This window comes from Vespula pensylvanica, chromosome 2, assembly GCF_014466175.1.
Source record: "Vespula pensylvanica isolate Volc-1 chromosome 2, ASM1446617v1, whole genome shotgun sequence".
NCBI classification, from domain to species: Eukaryota; Metazoa; Arthropoda; class Insecta; order Hymenoptera; family Vespidae; genus Vespula; species Vespula pensylvanica.
Window position 1 is genome coordinate 10027362 of NC_057686.1, and position 19035 is coordinate 10046396.

General features: G+C 34.5%; 3 protein-coding genes and 1 long non-coding RNA gene across 11 annotated transcripts in view; 1 reads left to right on the forward strand and 3 right to left on the reverse strand.

Annotated features, from left to right (window-relative positions):
• Positions 1 to 10889, reverse strand: part of LOC122638181 (phosphatase and actin regulator 4-like) — a 134830-nt gene extending 123941 nt beyond the window's left edge. Inside the window, exons 1-2 of one of the 3 annotated variants that reach the window (XM_043830956.1) lie at positions 10697 to 10889; positions 6965 to 7045 (exon numbers count right to left, since the gene is read on the reverse strand). In XM_043830956.1, the coding sequence (XP_043686891.1) occupies positions 6965 to 7045; positions 10697 to 10865 (250 nt within the window). In that variant the 5' untranslated portion in view covers positions 10866 to 10889. Of the gene's footprint in view, positions 1 to 3351; positions 5024 to 6964; positions 7046 to 10696 lie in introns of those variants that run through there. The other 2 variants (XM_043830960.1, XM_043830961.1) reach the window with 2 other exon arrangements.
• LOC122638183 lies at positions 1802 to 3385 on the forward strand. 3 transcript variants are annotated; one of them, XR_006329367.1, is made up of 4 exons: positions 1802 to 2211; positions 2366 to 2507; positions 2582 to 2876; positions 2968 to 3013. It is a non-coding gene; the product is annotated as an uncharacterized LOC122638183 (long non-coding RNA). The 3 variants fall into 3 exon arrangements; XR_006329369.1 differs by lacking the exon at positions 2968 to 3013 and adding an exon at positions 3277 to 3385 and having other exon boundaries at positions 2088 to 2211; XR_006329368.1 differs by having other exon boundaries at positions 2582 to 3013.
• Positions 6960 to 9000, reverse strand: LOC122638182 (F-box only protein 7-like). Of its 4 annotated transcripts, none has more exons than XM_043830966.1 (4): positions 8861 to 9000; positions 8654 to 8708; positions 8189 to 8455; positions 6960 to 8084 (listed from the first exon to the last, which is right to left on the reverse strand). In XM_043830966.1, the coding sequence occupies exons 2-4, from the start codon at positions 8671 to 8673 to the stop codon at positions 7577 to 7579; spliced, it is 795 nt and encodes a 264-aa protein (XP_043686901.1). In that variant the 5' UTR covers positions 8674 to 8708; positions 8861 to 9000; the 3' UTR covers positions 6960 to 7576. The 4 variants fall into 4 exon arrangements, with proteins under 4 accessions (XP_043686901.1, XP_043686903.1, XP_043686902.1 ...); XM_043830968.1 differs by lacking the exon at positions 8861 to 9000 and having other exon boundaries at positions 6960 to 7177; positions 7860 to 8084; positions 8654 to 8854; XM_043830967.1 differs by lacking the exon at positions 8861 to 9000 and adding an exon at positions 8835 to 8853.
• Positions 10890 to 11473: 584 nt separating the features above from the next.
• The window catches only part of LOC122638180, an 8704-nt gene continuing 1142 nt past the window's right edge, over positions 11474 to 19035 (reverse strand). Inside the window, exons 5-27 of the mRNA XM_043830950.1 lie at positions 18762 to 19035; positions 17888 to 18077; positions 17451 to 17810; positions 17177 to 17381; positions 16916 to 17101; positions 16616 to 16767; positions 16445 to 16546; positions 16132 to 16249; positions 15937 to 16069; positions 15626 to 15857; positions 15333 to 15542; positions 15138 to 15249; positions 14894 to 15071; positions 14663 to 14829; positions 14181 to 14291; positions 13813 to 14034; positions 13494 to 13733; positions 13070 to 13425; positions 12721 to 12983; positions 12454 to 12640; positions 12186 to 12377; positions 11863 to 12074; positions 11474 to 11804 (exon numbers count right to left, since the gene is read on the reverse strand). The exon at positions 18762 to 19035 is cut by the window's right edge and continues 17 nt beyond it. Of these exons, the coding sequence (XP_043686885.1) occupies positions 11626 to 11804; positions 11863 to 12074; positions 12186 to 12377; positions 12454 to 12640; positions 12721 to 12983; positions 13070 to 13425; positions 13494 to 13733; positions 13813 to 14034; positions 14181 to 14291; positions 14663 to 14829; positions 14894 to 15071; positions 15138 to 15249; positions 15333 to 15542; positions 15626 to 15857; positions 15937 to 16069; positions 16132 to 16249; positions 16445 to 16546; positions 16616 to 16767; positions 16916 to 17101; positions 17177 to 17381; positions 17451 to 17810; positions 17888 to 18077; positions 18762 to 18837 (4383 nt within the window). The 5' untranslated portion in view covers positions 18838 to 19035 and the 3' untranslated portion in view covers positions 11474 to 11625. The remainder of the gene's footprint in view (positions 11805 to 11862; positions 12075 to 12185; positions 12378 to 12453; positions 12641 to 12720; positions 12984 to 13069; positions 13426 to 13493; positions 13734 to 13812; positions 14035 to 14180; positions 14292 to 14662; positions 14830 to 14893; positions 15072 to 15137; positions 15250 to 15332; positions 15543 to 15625; positions 15858 to 15936; positions 16070 to 16131; positions 16250 to 16444; positions 16547 to 16615; positions 16768 to 16915; positions 17102 to 17176; positions 17382 to 17450; positions 17811 to 17887; positions 18078 to 18761) is intronic.

The following is a 19035-nucleotide window of genomic DNA, read 5'->3' on the forward strand; positions in this document are numbered from 1 at the left end:
CCCTTGTGTATAAAAAAGAGATAGAAAGAAAGGGGGAAAGAAAGAGAGAGAAAGAGAGAGGAAAAAATAGTAACGATGATATTGGATTTTCATTGAAAGCCAATGGAAAATGGGTATTTAGCGCGAAATATATCGAGAGCGTTATTGAATATCGCCTTTTAGCCTCTACACGCATGTTTTTTCTTTTTTTTTTTATGTACATTTATATTTCCACGTTCCTAGTTGTTATTTTATAATCAATGAGATTTTCCTCTTATTTCTTTTCTTTCTATCGTCTTACGATAAGAATCTTTGAAGCGCAATTCTAATAAAAGAGAACGTATGTACTATGTATCATACTTACATTTTCAACGAAAGCAAATAACCTTTCAACTATTACTTAACGATTCATATTTACATATGTGAATACACACAAATCAACTCGTTTGTTAAGTTTGTATCGAAAATCCGATTTTTCTTTTTCTTTTTCGCACATTTCCATTTTTCTGTCTGAGGAAAAGAGAGAGAGAGAGAAAAAACTTCTTTCCAATTATAAATTATTACTCCTCTAAATATAGGAGAATGATAAGTAGGAAAATAAATAAATAATGACATGTTTTACTAAATTAATAGTAAACGGTGATACAGTAATAAAAGGAAAAATAAATGAAAGAATGAAAAAAAAAGAAGAAAAGAAAGGAAAATGATTTTCTTCCGTTCACATTTCATTAACGAAATTCAGTCGACCTTTCAATTAAAATTCATACACTCTCACGATATTCCTGCTATTCGACATGGATTGAACACTTTGAAACTTGTTATAATGTCGTATACGGCGAACGAAAATAATTTCCAACTAATAGCATTTTATATGTATATATGAATGTGTGTGTGCTTGTGTGTATATACTCATCGAGTACGTTTATATACACACACGCGATAGCAAACGTACTAGAGTATATTGTAATTATATACGAACTCGTGCATACGTTTTAATATATATATATATATATATATATATATATATATATATATATATACATACATACATAGTAGTAAGAAAAAAGAAAAGAAAACCGAGCAATCCTTTTTCCATGACCTTAATCTTTTCGTAAATGTAAAAATATATTTGAAAAATAAAATATTCAATTTTCTTAACAAACATTATCAATAAAGATATTCGAATATTTTATCACCATATATATAGTGTATTAGATGCATAATATTATCATTAAATTAATTTGTATAGAAATATAAAAATAAAAATATGTCATTCGTCTAACTTCGCTGTGTCTATGCAGCGAGCAAAGAGGTACTAATTGATCTTGAGAATTGTCCTCTGTATCTTCAGCTAATAAAGGAGGCCGATAATTCTTATATATTATCGAAGACCTCGACGACTATGTTGTTGAGATAAAGTGACATCGTAGTTCTAATTCTAACTGTCGAGATCCTTGAAACTTCACATCCCTTCGAATGCATTGGTGAAAATATAGCTTTAACGAAAACTACGAAAATAGCCAAGTTAATCAATATTATTCAGAGAATTGAAATATCATTGAAAATATAATAAAAACAAATAAAAAATATTTCACAATTTTTCTTGTTACGAGAAAAAAGAAAAAAATTATTCTTCAAAAATGCTTCGGAAACAAATAATAATAATGATGAATGTAAAGAAAAGATCTTACAACAAAGTATCTTGTTGTAAAAAAACAAATGAAAAATATCTCACAATTTTTCTCGTTATTATGAGAAGAAAAATAAAAATAAAAGTATTTTTCAAAATAGTTTCAAAAACAAACACTAATGTAATAATAATAAACGTTAACGAAGAAGAGATTTTGCAACATTTTATTTTCAAATTCGCTTTAGCTACGCATATTTACCGCTTCTCGGTGCGTAACCAATCGCCGCATATAAAGTCCGTTTACTATACTCATTAACGAGATCGCTCGCCATCCTGTCATATTTCCTAAAAATCAAATTAACGAGCATTCGTTGTAAGGCCAACGAAATATTCCATATGCTGTGTCATCGTACGAAAGATATATAAGCAGTAGAGATGCAATCTACCGATACAAAAGTACTTGACAAGTGTGTGATGAGTTCTGTATGTCCGTGAAGACAAAAAAAATTATAATACAAAAATACAGTTTTGAAACACGATGAAGACGTTTCCCATTTGTATTTTTATTATTTTTGTCGTAATCGTTCGTTCTACACATGCTAGTAATTATTATTATTATTATTATTATTATTATTATTATTACTATTATTGTTGTTATTGTTATCGTTATTGTTTTATATAACAAATTTATTACGTCGGTAAACGTTTAGCCATGGAAATGAACATAATTTTGACTGTGAATTGTTTTCTTGCAAGGCGATCAAGGAAATAGATATTATTATCCGTTGTTTTGGTTCGGGAGAACCGACTATCGCGATTATAATCGTTATCGTAACGTCAGATGGTCGCTCGAGAACTTGAAACGAAGGTCAACTACTACATCTTACGCCGAGATTGGGTGAGTCATTGATATTTCGACGGGATTGAAAAACAAAGGTATATACGTCGGTAGTTTGAAATGTATGCTTTCAGAAGTGCGTGGGGTCGTTGAAGAAGGGACAAAAGTGGGGTCTTAAATAAACTTCGTTGTGAAATTGATAGAAAACAAAAGAGAAAGGAGAAAAAGAAGGGTTCAGGTGATCAAGTAACATCATCAAAATTTGTTCAATCGTGAAACAAGTTTGAAACGAGAAAAAATTTAATGAAATCGTTATTTGAATTCGATTAAAAAAAAAAAAATTCTCGTCTCTCGATAAGACGACATCTAACTCTTGAACTCGTGAATATTTAACGTCTATGGAGAACAAAGGGCAAACGAATGAGAGAGGTGAGTTTTTGTTTTTTCTTGAAAATTGCGAAAGATCGTTTTAGAGCGTAACACTGAGGATGCATTAAGAACCTAGTGATTTTCTTTATAGCGCTCTTCGTACGACGTCTTCTTCATCGATCACGAACGAATGAGAACAAAAAAATTGAGAAAGAGAAATATGTAAATCGTAATCGGTTTTAAAGCTTACCAAAAGATCGTTCTTCTAGTTTTCTGATATTCACGTTGATAGATTGGACTATTGTAGAGATGTGATATAGGGATACAAATTTTCATAAAATCTGATTCTTTTTTAATTTAAAACTTTTCTGTAGAGACAGATATTGTATTTTAAACAACGAAAGAATTTGAAAAGATGATCGATGTTATATTCTTTACTCGGAACTCGAATTGTTTTCAGCTTGATTAAGAAGAAAAGACCAAAATCGATATTAAAATTTCATACGGAAGTAAAATCGGTTCAGAAGAAACTCACCGTGAGAATAAATGGGGAATTCTCCATCGCTGTGACTATGGGTTAACATCCCAGTCGAGTAGAACTGCCAGAGTGCTTTCTTCCTGCTTTCTTCGGACGTGCCTGCTAAGACCTCGTCGTCATCGGCGAGGCCCAGCAGGCTCACTACTCCCGAAAGCGACAGATTGAAATGAACGATTCGAATTTTAAAAGAACCTTGAAATTAAATATCCTTCTTCACGTTGTTTTCTTGTCGTCAGTAAATCCACGATGAATACTTAAAACACTTCCGTTCGCAAAGGAAACTTCTAACACATTTAATAAGCAATCTTTGCATTATGATGAAACAAATGATATTAAAATAATCTCCACGATCGTTATCTTCGTTATTGTCATTGTCGTGAGATAACCAAACGAGAACTGGAAACGTGGTGGGTATGAGATCGATAACTTCGCACTTTAATTATCTCGATTTATGATCAACTTCACTTTGCACAATTTCATTCGGTTCTTCTTTTTTTCTATTTCAAGTTTCAGAAGTGAATCTCATTATTTTTCACATCTATTTTAACAAAGGAACGAAAATCATAGATTCGAAAGGAATACGTGATACACTTGGATGGTAAATGCGTATATATTACATTCTGCGAATAGCAGAATTCTCGCGCGTGTAATGTAATTTTCAGGGAAAGCAATGAATTATTTAAATACCGGAGGAAAGTCCTTGACGCTTTAGCGGAAGTTGCTAGATACCTCTCACAAGATCTTGATCGATCTAACCTCGATAATAATGTATTTCTCGACCGCTCGAATTTTATATTCGATATTCCTAAATGTTTATGAAGAATGTTTTGATTTTTGAGTTTCTCTCTTTTTCTCCTAATAAAATTGTAAAATAAAATAAACGATGTAACTCTTTATATCAATAAAAATGTACTCGATGTTTTATGGCATCGGTATAATATTGCTTTCTAACCGAGAAACTAAAGCGATCGAAGAAGACGCCGATCACGATTTTACTTCCAACATACGCGTGAATTTCTACGATGATGCTATTTATATGTCGAAGCCGTTCTCTCAGCGAGTTGATCGATCGCTTCTCTCTCGCAAGTTGGAAGGGTCCAAGCGAGAAATTGAACCGCGCCTTTGTTGGCGGAGGGCCACCCTGATCTCGAGATAAATCGAAAGCGCAACGCTAATAACGATCTCCAAACCTTTCCACTAAGGCTCGGCCCTATCCTTTTACAATTACATTTTTATTCGTTTGCGTATTCCTTTTGTATGTCTCATATGACCGGATCGATATTCTCTCCTTTCTCTTTCGATTTATATAATTTTTTCCTTGTGTTTTAATTGTATTGTTTGACGATATAAGAAATAAATAAAGTAAGAGAGAGAGAGAAAGAGGGTGAAACACTTTAAATACTCGTATTAAAATATAATTTTATTGAGCGATAAAAAAGTATTGTGTTTAGAAACTGACGAGACTAACTGTTCGATATACTTACGACTAATATGGTTTTCTTTGAAGGCTTCGTACTCTCTCTCTCTCTCTCTCTCTCTCTCTATATATATATATATATATATATGTGTGTGTGTGTGTGTGTGTGTGAAAGTACGTATAAATACATATAAATTTTTTTTCGCGAATCAATCGAAAGAACAAGAATCGGAAAAAAATTTGAGTGATGCGAGACGAAAATAAAATCAGTTTTATTTCTTCTTTCTTTTTTTGTTATTTCTTTTTTACCAAACAATTCCTACATTCTCATCTCTCGTCGATCGATAATTATCCAGACGTTCAATAGGAAACCGAAGCGAGCGATCAAAACTGACGCATCGAATTGCATTGAGTCGCGTGTCACTGAGAGTGATACAATTTTCCTGTGACAAAGAATAGCACTCACATACACTAACGCACAGAGAGACGTATGCATCTATGTGCATATACAGAAAGAGAGACACCGTCGTACAGTCTGATACGATATAAGCAAGACTTCGATGATCACAAAAATCGAACTCACATTGGTCGACTCTGTTTCGGGCGAGTTATGTTTTCTATTTTTTTTTTTAACCGAACAAGGAGATGAAAAATAAAATCGAAAGGAGAAAGAGGTTTATATATATATATATATATGTATGTATGTATATACGTGTACGTATTTATATGTATGTATCGTGAAACGTGCGTCCTAAGTGGAACACGAGCGGGAAGGACTTTCGTCCAGGACGGGTTCGATGCGCGCACTGGGGATGAGAGAGAAGCCAGGGAGCAACCCGTGCCGAGTGAGAATACCGAGGCTGCGAGGGTGGAAGAGAGACGCAAAGAGAAAGCGTTCTACGCGGAAGGAAGATGGAAAAAGCGACGTCCAAACAGCGCAAGCTTAAGCTTCGCCGGCCTCGAAATATGCGCGTATCGTGGCCCCGGACCACGCGCGTCCACCCTATCTCCCTCCCTCTCTATACCAATCTTATCGTTAACGAGTATATGCACTTTTAAATCTAAGCTTTTGATGGGAAAGAAAAAAATAAATAACAATGAAAAGAAAATATCGAATGAGATAATTTTGTCGGAAAAAAGGTATGTAAGATTTGTTTCTGTTTTTTTTTTCTTTTTTCCTATCACGCCACCTGGATCAGTGACCTGATTTCTTGTTAACCTTCGACCAGTTTGACCTAATTCAACTGACGTACTGCTTGCATTCTCACCCACAACCTTTTCGTTTTCTCTTTTAAAAAAACTTTTAATAAGAATCGTTCGAGCAATGTATTCAAACAAATGCAGTCATAATTTTGATTTCTTTCGGAAATTTTTTTAAGATGTAAATATATATACATACATATATATCTTTGTAAAGAAACTCTCCAATGCCTTTTTGGTGTATTTCCTACACGCTCGCAGTACATTCGGTCGAAGGTCAATGGCGCTACAACACTCATTTTTGCTCTTCTGGCGACTCTTAATGCACTTGTCGGCATCATTTTTGACGGACTTACACACGACGAAAGAGACAGGGGAGAGAAAGAGAGATTTTTTTTCTACTTTTCCTTGAAATTTTTATATCTCATGCGTTAATGAGACACGTTTTATGTATCCTGTTAATGTTTCTTTTTTTTCCTCAAGTTTTGAATTACGTAGCAAATCCATTCGTACACATCGTTGAATTTCATTGGTATTCTATTGGAATGCGGATAAACCTGCTAGGAATAAAAAGATATGAACCTGCTGATTCATACTTCTCGATTTCAACCTAGACGGACCACTCTAAAGGCTTACAGATTATTTCAACGTATGTATATGCCGATGGAATTCTTGAAATGTATTAAATATATGGATAATATTTCTAACAGCATATCTTTTTAATCTATACTTTTCATGAACTTTATATTTATCATTTCTTTATACTTTGTATTAAAATATCAAATTTGTGTATCTACGTATATATACATATATAATACAAACATACATATATACATATAATATACATAAAATGAGGAAATATCGTTTAATCGAATTAATTATTAATTTAACTTTTGGGTTTCAATCTGTTGTACCATCGGTCGTATCGATCATAGATTCGAATCACAGTAGATTCCGTAGTATATACAGAATATGACCTAGTAGATCACTTACCGGTATCACCGTTAATTTGCGAAGTGGTACGTTCCTTCTCCGTGTTGTCGCATGTTGCAACGGTCTTTGTACTCTCGTCCTCTAAAAGGAAAGTACGCTCGTTAATAGATCAAATAACGATTACATTTTACAGCATACCTGTCGGTTATTGTACCAAAGGGAAAAATATAGGATTCATGCGATCCCGAGTTTCATCTTCTCAATTGTTAATTACTGCAAGAATATCAACAAACATATTCGGTGAATAACACCAATGAAATATGTATCTTTCTTTTTTACGTACATATATGTTCATTGTGTATGAGAAAATATGTTTGCTTCTCTTTATTAATTATTCATTATAACCGATAGAATGCTTGTGACCTACGGTTTACATTATATAATAAATCTCAGTTTTATGTAATTCATATTGTTCAAAAGTTACTCAATGTTTGCGTTATACAAAGCATTAAAAAATGCATTATCTATAAAGGTAATTACACGATATATATATATATATATATATATTTATATATATATATATAGTAGATAATTATTTAATATTCTTCTCTTAAAAAATAGATGTGTATATAAATATATACACATATATATTTCACTTAAAGTATAATTCAACTAACGACCAAACCGAGATCCAAATCTATATCTAAACAGACTACTAAAATCTAAATGAGATTGTCTAGACGAATGTAATCTTAAAAAATCTGCTAGTGATGGCATGTTATAACTTCCAACGTTTGGAGGTACATCTACTCTTGGTTGTACCAAAGATGGATGGTATCGACTTATTTCTGGTTCGCAAATACTGCAACTAGTGTCATGATGACGTCGTTTTCTATTGCGTTCTGTATATCTTGTACGATAGCAACTTAGCCAACTTTTATCCGATTTTACTTGCTTTTCTGCAAAGTCTCTTCGCAATAAAGCTTGCCATAAACGTGGTTCCTTAGATAATATGTTAAAATGCCGAGAACACTGTGAAACTTGCATCAATGCAGGAGCTTCTAACATCCCCAGAATTTTTAATTTCAATTCTGTAGGTAAACCTTGTAAACTAGGATTGATAAGGCCAGCTTCCGTTAAAATATCTGCTCGTACTCGCATAACTAATGCATCTTTAAACCTAACGAATTGAAAAGATCATGCAGTTAATATAAGTTTACTTTGTAAACTGTAATAAAAAATGTAATACATACGTAAATAAAAATATAATAAATATTGAAATACCTGTGTGATATTTCCTTAAGATTCATATAACGGCTAGTAAGGTTATTTGAAAAAGGATTCACATATCTTAAACTTTGTATAGCAATACTATAAACATTCTTTTCTCCTATGGTCGAAAAGAAATTAAGAATCAACCTATCTCCAGAAGATATGGCAACTAATTTGCATATCACATTAGGTAGATCTTTCAATACTAGTTTGATCTCATAAATGTTTTTCATAGTTTTCCATTGTTTTGGTGATGTATATATAAGCTTCTTATTTTTGCTACAAACGTATACGTTAATTTGTTATTAGGTGTATATTTAAATTGACATTCAGAAGCATGTGTATAACACATATGTATATGATTTATATCCATATACACTACATCATTCGTACGAGTCTGCACACACGCACACACACACCAAAACAAAGCACACCTATAAATGAAATAAATATTTAAGAAAAAATGGTTTTTCATACCTAAAAGAAGCTTCGGACATAGGTAATACGTAAAAACCAGATTCCGAGAAGAGAACTATAAACAAAGCGATCATATACTCATGATGAGTTGTATTTTCGTCCAATTTCTTTAGATAATTTTCTAATGTAGATGTTAACTTAGTAGATGTTGAATCTTCGACTAAAGCTGATTCAGACATACTTTTTACTTTGGATTAAACTTCTAACCTTTAAATTTGATCGCGCATCAAAACATACACCCTAGGCCAACGGTTTCTCTTTCACTAATGAACGAGACAATGTTGTGTTGCAGGTGGCGACCTCTACTAAGCGCAACAATGTAAGCAACGAATTATCAACATTTTATGTTTCGTAAAATAACAGATATAAATATTTTAAAAACCACTTCTTATATAATTTACTTAAATTATTTTTTATAATTTACTAAAGAAACGAATTTTATGAAGAAATAGAATTATTGTCGGTCGGTAAAGGCGATCCAATTATCATTCTTCGAGTAGACAAATTCTAAACTATTGAAAATTCCTTTGGATGCGTTCCGTGCATAAAATATAATATAGCATAGGATGTGAAAAAAATTAGTCAGAGTATTTAACATTATCATTCGATAAGTTATCATTTTCACTTTCCTTATCTAATACTTTCCATTAACTTTATCCTTATCGTGCGTCGTAAGAGGGAACATTCGCATATCCTACGGAAAATATTTTTTGTTATCCAAACATATCACGATCGATTTAGCAGATCTTGTCGCTGAAACATCATCGCTGATATTCTTTTAAGATCCATTTAAATGAGTCACTTCGCTAAGAAACGAAATAGAAAAATCGATGGGACGAAAGAATGTCGAAATAAAATCGATTAAAATGGAATATCGATTGGAACGATCGATTTCCGTTACTAACCTATGACGATTCAATGTCTCGTTTGTTTTTGAAAAAAGAGATAGAGAGAGAGAGAGAGAGAGAGAGAGAGAGAGAGAGAGAGAGAGAGAGGGAGAGAGAGAGAGAGAAACAACAAAATAAGAGAAAGTAGATTTTTCTTAGAAGTTCTATACGATCGAGAGTCGTATATACAGTTCGATAAAAACAACTTTTAGAATAAAATCGTTTAATAAAGTTTTAGTTTATACATATATACGCAGGATCGACGACAAAATATTATCCACCGTCGTCTCCATGCTATGTGCTATGGACAAACCGTTTCACAATCTCCCGTCCACCTGACCGGCAGCAATCTTTCTCTCTAACAGTGATGTAAGCCCGAGAAACATTATCCGGGCTTTTTCTCGTCACGGTACGATCGGTTTTCATGATTGAGAAAAATTCCTCGATTTATCTCGAGATATTAATTTATAGAAAAACGTTTCAACGATTCTCCCGCTCGAATCATCGCTGTAAATTTATCCCGCGGAAGACGTTCGTCTTTGAAAATCGAATTTTTTCGTTCAATACTTCGATTATAAACATTTTTTTTTATGGAAATAAAGGTCAAATTTTGCGACGAAGAAATCTTCTACAATTAGCAAATATTTATAAACATATATAATCACTATGCTCGGCCAGGAAAATATTGATGATAAAATAAAAGGGACAATATCGAATGACACGTTCGAAATCTGCGTCTATTTCTGACGTCATAGGATAATCGAAATAGTGCGATAACCGACATCGTGTGTCTTTGTCATATTATTTATTCGAGATATTTCTCTAATTCGTATCGATAACAAAGAATGTTGGTTTATATTTAACAATCGTATAACACACATACTACTCTTAATTACTTTAACGAACCTATTCGAATAAGTAATCGTCCCATAGAAATTTGTCATAATAAGCGTATAGTTTATTTGTAGATAAAAGAATTACAGTAAAATGAAAGAATTTCTGTGGATCGAGGTAACGTAAATCGTTGTTACGTACCTGTCCGGCATGCAAGAGCGCTCCGTGCCACTTGTTGCATGGCCGCGCTCGACACTTCGGTTTGAATAAACTCCTCGGGAAGCAGGGAACGTAGAAAATATTCTAGGTTGGTTTTACTCACCAGGAGTGGTGCATCCTATCGTCTCCTCTTCCTCGCTCGTATCCGGTAGTCTTGCTTGTCCGTGAGACACGACACCAGTCACTACACTTGACACCCCGGAGTCGTACGATTCGGCCATTTTCAGGTTAATTCGCGTTAATCCGCACGGCGGCCACTTACCTCGTCGCATTCGAATCCGAAACCTCTTTTTCGAAACTTCCACGCACGCTTGGTGACTCCTCGCCGTATATTTCTCTCGTCAGATGGCATCACGAGTCGTGGAAACGCAGTGCTGACACCTCGCTGAGATTACGGAAGATCACTGTTGCTATCGATTCATAATATATATGCTTCTAAACAGTTACGAATTAAGAATTAAATTAGAGATTAAATGAAAGAACAAATTTCGACAGATACCATCGCGCGATATAAACACTTTCTCAATATTAATATGTGACTTAAAAAGTTAAAAAAGAAAGTAAAAAATGATTCAGACGTGCAAAAAGTTGCATTGCATCATATAAATGAAAGAACGATAGATACGAAGTATCTGATCATAGATCTAAGGTCGCATCTTATATCAATAAAGTGCATTGCCAAGTGTTTTTTTTTGTTTTGTTTTTTTCTCACTTTTATCTAACTAAAATATTTCAAGATAAACGGGAGATATATACGAGCACGACAGCGATCTTCGTACTAAGGCGGCAATTATCTCCTCTGTAGATTATTGCGTAATTGATCTTTCTGTTTTACTTTCAAAATTAATCGACGGAGTTTGAAATGATTTTTTACCTTTATTATACGGACACATTCACGTGTTTTAACTTTGAATAAATCAACGTATAGATAATTTGATAAATTATTACTGCATACACATGAATTCAATATTAAAAACATATAATTGTTGAATGTCTCTCTTTCTTTGTCTCTAACTCGCTTTCTACGTAATGTCAGGAGTCAACTAAAAGATTTGCCGGAGGTAATGTCACGATACTGTGACCGGAAATGGCGTAAGGCAGAGGTGACACGCCTCTTATCCACTTGCCCTGCTCGCAGCAATAACATTCAACGCTACTCAACGTCTTCATAAAGACTGTTGTCACACCGCCAATTATTAATAATTGGGCACCTAAAAGGAGTATCAATATTTGGTGTGTTATTTAAACGATAGATAAATAAGTACAAACCTATCGATGCAGTACAATGACCGTGTCTCGCAATTGACATTTTTGCTTCTTCCTTCCATACGCAAAGATGAGGATCCCAAATATCAATGCGGTCTATGCTATCGGTACTATTTCCTGTAGTCGAAGCACCTCCAATCGCGTAAAGACAATCGGAAACGACGTAAAGCGTGGCGAAACATCTCGGTGAATTCAACGGTTCCATTTTAAGCCACCTGTACTTTGAATGAATTGATCAGATCATGCATGGATGGGGGGACATTCGTAACAAACTAGGAAACACAGAAATTACTACGATACGTGATCTAAATGGGAATAGAACTTACGAATTCTTTATTGGGTCGTAACATTCGACGTCCTTCGAGAATAGTTCTTTCTTCGATTTTGTCATGCCGCCAGCAACCCAGATAAAATCTCGATATTTTATACCGGCAGCACCCACCCTAGCTGTACACATAGGTTGTATTTCTTTCCACGTAGATTCCAATGGATCGAAGGCCTCGGCACTTCTCAACGCTCTGAACAAATGCTAACGAATCGTCTTGTTGTTCGTTATATACGAAAAATATGCTCTTTGGCTGTATACTAACTCACATCCCGTTTCTATCTTGACCTCCTATGGCATACATCTTCCCATGGCTGACTACAAGAGAAAAATTTTTTCTTGGCGTCAACATGTCTTCTTCATTGTACCAAACTCTGGTAGTAGGATCGTAGCTCCAAACCGTCCCAACTATGATACTCTTCCTTTGAGAATTGTTTTCTCGAGGATCCGCTCCTCCTATCGAACAAAATAAATCCTCCTTGCTTCGTTCCTACATTTTATAATTTTATTAATACCGGTTTTAAGTGACACATTACCTACTAGATAGATACGACCTTTGAGATAAACAACCGAATGATGATGTCGTGGCTCAGGAATTTCTCCAACGAATTCCCATAAATTTTCATCCGGCTTGAATCTATAAATATCCTTGCCGGTGTTCCCAGGATGACCGTATCCCTCGTGAGGATCGACACCACCGAATACCAGGATCGATTCACGATCGGGATAAAATAAAGAATTATCCAAAAAGTAACTGTCGATATTAGGTCCTAACAGACTGTTGCTCAATCTTTGTGGTCTATTAAAAGAATCGATATTTTAATAGATTTTATATTGGAGCCATTACAACTAATAGTAAAATGTAGAAATGAAATAGTCACTCACAATGGTCTCGCATGATTACAAACACAAGTTTGAACTTTCTTCGATTTTGGTATATATTGTTGTATATTATCTCCACCTTGATAACGCGTTCCATTTCTCTTGACAACGTCGTTTTTTTCTATTGCGTTATTAGCCGTATGCGTAGGTATCGTACATATTCTCGGAGAGAAGGGATCATCAGGATCAGTTTTGTCCGAATGCGAAAAAGAACTCGTTATTTCGTCGCAATTGTTGAAAAATGTTGGAGATTTTATCGTCTTTATTAATTTTGAGACCTCCACTGAATTCGATAAGTTGTTATAAGGTATTTTCATAGGTTGCTCACTTGGCAATGTTTCGTTCAAAAACATGTCGAACTGAAAGATACAATTCGAAATTTATTTTTTTTTTGCTATTTCATCGCGAAATTATGATATCTACGAACTCTAAGTCCTTCAAGATCTTTAGATACGCTCTGTTGATTCATCAAATTCGAACGATTTCCTTCTTTCTTTCGCGGGCTTGCACTTTGCTGTATCCTATTTTCTCTGTTGTTCTGATTGGCCAAACTGTTTGAAACTTTAATTGGTTCCAGAGGCTTATGAAGCTTTTGACCCACTGGTGCTGACAAAAGTTCAGCAACGCGTTTCGCATTCTGCTTCTCCTCGGATGATGTTCTTTTAATCTAGAGAAAATAGACAAATATAACAATGTCTTCTGTAGAAAACGACGAATTGAGAATTTTCTACAATTTTTCTACCAACTTCGTCGTATTTCCTTCTAGCTTTATAACCCCTGTACATAGCTTGTATAGTAGTAGCTGCACCTTCTTCAGATTTCGAAGAATCAGTGGCCTTTTCATAGGAATATCTCGTTTTCTTGCATTTCTTCAGCTGCTCTTTTATTAACGAATCTTGTTGTCGATAGTAGCAAAGGTTAGTTGTGTCACTCTGTTGCTGAGTCTCGTAATTAAATTGTTCAATGTTCTATAAATCAAACGCCAATTTTGTTTTCATTATCAAGAGCAAGGGTATCTTTCGTCGATATGGTCATGATTTTATGATCGTCTGATACTAGACTCTATTACTCCTACCATTCGTTAGATCGATATAATTCACATAAATTGTATTACATTTTTGATCGGATCGCAGGATCTCTTTTGCAATTTCGCGTCATCGTTGGGTCTAACGTCAAAATTAACTTGCTTGTTATTTCTTTCTTGATCCTGTTGTATTCGGTCATTCTGAAAAATATATTTCAATGGGAATACAAATATCTTGATTTTCAATTACCATTAGGATGGGCTTCTCAATCTTTACGACTTACCAATAAGTTATCACACTGTTTTTCTATCGTTTCATTTGTAAATAATTTACCAGGAATTATATTGATATCAAGAGATATATTAATAATTATATTGTTTAAACATATATACGTATATCCGATAAGACTAACGTACAATGTATATACAAGTACCAATACAAGATAAATAAACTTATCAAAAATATATCTTTCGAATGTTGCTAAGCGTAAATAAATTTGTCAATTTTTTGACCGTTTAAATAGACTTCGATTGGTTTTATTTTGCAAGAAGTCTGTTGGTGACTTACTCACCACCTTCCCGTTGTTTCTATCCAAGCTATTAAGGTACACGCTTAACATTTCCGGTGTCATCATTATGCCGGTTGACGATTCTGCGGGTAAATAACTACTAGGTGATACTTTGGACGTGCAATACTTCGAAGCTCTTCCCATATTAGTTGTCAGAAAACTTCCTTGACCTTAACATTGTTATTCGTTTTATTTTTAATATCGTTTTACTAGCTATATATGATGAAAATATACCTGATGTTAAAGTCATGTGATTACAATGACTTTGTTGATAAGTAGGTTGGCAATAATCCTTGGGAGGTGAATTAGGTGGATTTGGTTTCATTTGCTGCTTGCTAGCCTTTAGTTCTGATATTTTTGTCCTTTGATATTCCTCCAGATATAACAAGAATTCTCGATATGTCACGTAATTCTTGAAATACCATGAGTGCTATTTATTGAGTATCGAGTAAGATGTATTGAGTGAATCTAAAAGTACCTTGTCCTCTCCGGCCCAATTACGATTGGTTGGTTCCGACAAGCCAAGTAAATCGATCCAGTGATAATAATCTTCGGTTTGATTTCCATACCAATATTTGATGATAACGAAGCTTTTGATTGCACGAATAGTTATTTTCTTAATCATTTTACGGATATACGTGGAAAAAAAAAATACAAAAGAAGGGATTCTTACGCTAGACCATCGTCTACCATTTTCTGTATCTCCGGGTAGGACATCAGTTCCATGAATTCGGGATTTTCAGGATTTCTTTTTACATCGACGAGTTGCCATGGTGCTATAAGTCCAAATCTAACGCATTTTAATACTTCCAGCATATGTTTTTTTCTGTTCTCCCAATCATGCATTAACCATCTTACAGCAGACATTAATATCTCCATCTCGCTAAAGGAAATTTGACTATCAGAAATTATAAGATTTTTACAACAAAATTCAAACATTTTTATATGATTTACGAGATCGTATACCTATTAACACAAATATAATTTGATTTTAATAGAAGACACAATTCGTCCACAGACAATTCCAAGAAATCTTTTGTGCTGACGAGTATCAAAAAGAACTTCATGATTCTAGGTACCATTAATTCCATTACGGCAGTATTATTAATTCTCTTTGCTTCCATATATAATAAAAATGCAGTATTCTCCGAAAAAAGTTCGTCGTTGTCTATAAAAGCCCAGCATTGTTCTTCTAATTCTAGACACAAATTTAATTAATCTCGATCATTGATATTCAATTTCGAGCTATTGATTTTCTTTAAAAATCTTTGAACAACCTTTAATGCCAAGGTACTGTGCAGCTGTAAAAATCTCCAAAATGTTATCCCTGCGTAGTAGATGACAACTTTCGCTCGTTGGACTGATCATCCAATCGTAGATAATGGAAAATGCCTTTGAAGTTACACTGCTCTGTAAATTTATTTTAGGTATTAGAAAAAATAGTAAAGTAACAAATAAGATTAGAAACTTACCTCAGTCAAGTCAATTTCTTTACTATTCCTTTCATCGAAGAACGTACTGTAGCTCTGAAGAACCAAAAGATGACAGTGAAATTCATCCTGTCCTATTCGAATGATGCAATCGGCGTTCCTTGAACAACACAAATATTTTAGAGCGCATTTTAATAAGGCTACGAAAGAACAGACACTCTACATTACTGGTTAGCTTTGTTAAAGGATCGGATTCTATATGCGGTGATCTGGATTCGAAACCCTGCTTATTCTGAATGTGTATATGCTTGTAATATATATTATTCCGATGTTTCATTATCTCCAAAGAACTTACTTATAATTCGTTATACGCCTCGCTAATTCTCGATATAAATCAGTTTTTTCCGGAAGAATAACACTATTCCAATCGATTGGTTCCTCTTGCATCAAACCGAGTCTGATACAATTTAATAAAATAGTTACGAATAGTACGACGTAAGCAATAGATAGATAAGATAGCACTTACGAAGAGAGAGGTACTTCTTGGATCGGAGGAACTTGATTAGACGTGGCTTGTATTGATTGATTCTGCTCCATCTCTGGCTGATGGGCTTTAGCTTTATATGGCTGTGTTCTTGGTTTATACTCCACTTGGATATCAGGTAACTTTTTATGAGCCTGCGCGTTTGATATTCAAAACTGCGGTATTACTAAATCACGATACTTCTGACACCAAGTGATACAATATTACGACATAAATTATCCTTAATTAATACAGAACGTCGATTATCGAAAGAAAAGAAAAAAAATTGATCGTTAATATTACTTGTAAATGATTGATTGCCGAGGGTGTCACTCCTGGAGGAAGATCGATGAAACTCTGCCTAGTTGAGGAGTCAGAAATAGATCTGTTCACGTCGATGTTAGATTTATTGAGCTCTGCTTTAACGTTAACCTTCGTGTGCCGTGGATCCGCTACTAATACACTGACTTTTTTGGATTCGAAAACGACCTGAATAAAGGATCTTATTTAAAAGGGATACTTATTACATTCCTGGCGAATTCAATACACGAATCAAGACTGTACCTGATTTGGAATAACTTTTAAATTCCCACTGGGAGTTGCCTGAAACGGAAAGATTCTTCTACTTTCGTCGATATCGTTCGTGCTGAAGCAAACTTGATCGTTTATAATATCATTTGGACGCGTTTGCATATTCTGTATCAAGAAGTTCAAATTTGGTGACAACACGGAGTGTTTCATAGTTTCTTCTTGACCCTGTTCTCTTGTACTATAACGAACGTCCTCCGATATCTTTAATTAATCTTTAACATTTATATTTTAACTAGAAAAAACTCACTTAACGCTTTGAGCCATCAGTTTCGAGTCAGAAGGATAACATTTCTCTTTTAAATCTTTATCAGTTTTGGAAGGTTTTTCTGATATTCTTTGGCAGTCCTCGACTTTATAACAAAAAACTTCTTTCTGGATAGAAACAGGATCTTTGCTACTGATTGAATCAGCTTGCTTCGATCTTTCCGCCGCTGCCCAGCGATCTCTCGTTGAAGGCGTAACTTGCACCACTCTGCTCTTGTGATAAATATTCACATTCAAAGGTTCTGATCGTTTCGATATTCGAGAATATCTCCTCGAAGTAATTTTTCTCCGTGGGATCGAGTAACGTGGTGATTGATATTCTGGACTGTCAACCGGTTTTATTCTACAAAAGAACACATTTTTTCTTTATTTAGACTTATTTTAGAGAGATTAGAAATATAATAAAATGAAGTGATTTACCTAAGAGAATGCTCTGAAGTGACGTCCGACGTTCGAACGATGGATCGATCAGATTTTGAAGGTTGAACGAGTTGCTTTGAAAATGTCTTTGGTGCCTCGAAAGATCCTCCTTGATATAAGACAACGACGCTACTTTTACTATTACTTGGATGTTCGATTGAGTTCGTTTTTACGTTTTCCTCTTGATACACTATGGGCGTCCAGGTGATATTAAATCGCTCGCTTCGACAAATTTAAAATTTCCTATGCTTTGTCCTTCGATTGGCCCGTTTCACGGCGTACTACGAGTATTAGCAGTAGTAACGGTAGTAGTGACGTGTCGATGTGCTCGATAGATATTTTCTTTTTCGAAGAAAATATAGACGACGACAAAGACGATGAAGAGGATCAAGTACATGGAATTATCGACGTATTCGAGAAAACTGGGCCTTGGAGTAAACTACAGTGAAGGACTCTAAAAATAATTGCAAATCTGATTCCATCATGAGTTTACTTTTTCTCTCATCAAGAAATCAGGTAATAAACTAACAATAAAATTTTTGTAAGTTTTGTTCACATATACATACGCACAAATATATATAACTTAGGAATCGTAATACAAAATTTAATGTAAACTAGAATATTCGACTTGAAAGACACGAGCTTCCATTCTACAGTTTCTGCAGTTGTCTCCAAAACCCGAGAACATACGAGAAAGACTAGCTACATCGACTTGTCGATATATATATATGTATATGTGTGTGTGTGTGTGTGTGTGTGTGTGTGTGTGTGTGTATATATATATATATATATATATATATGTATGTATGTATGTATATACGTATACAGAGAAACGGGCCAGCATCGAGATAAAGCTTAAAAAAATACGTCTTACATTTTTTGCTGTTACGACGTACCGCCCTTACGATTCGTGGCGTGCGTTTTTCCTTCCTGCTGTCAGGAGAACGCATTAGGCGTTTTAACCATACGAATTTTTTTTTAACGATAGCGTGCTGTACACTTTTTTATTCTCGTCTCTGCACGCATCTGAACCGGCTGAAACTTCTTTGAATAATTACCAAAGTTTTGCGAGATCTTCTTTACTCTCAACTTTCCTTTCTTCTTCTTCTTCTTCTTTCTTGTCGCACTCGTAAGACTTTTTCCCTTCT

Coding starts and splice junctions, on each gene's coding strand:
- LOC122638182 (XM_043830965.1), bottom strand. CDS start 8,832: ATGTCTGAATCAGCTTTAGTCGAAGATTCAACATCTACTAAGTTAACA. Junction 8,456..8,653: donor ATGTCCGAAGCTTCTTTTAG/GTATGAAAAACC, acceptor ATACGTTTGTAG/CAAAAATAAGAAGCTTATAT. Junction 8,085..8,188: donor CTTAAGGAAATATCACACAG/GTATTTCAATAT, acceptor TCAATTCGTTAG/GTTTAAAGATGCATTAGTTA.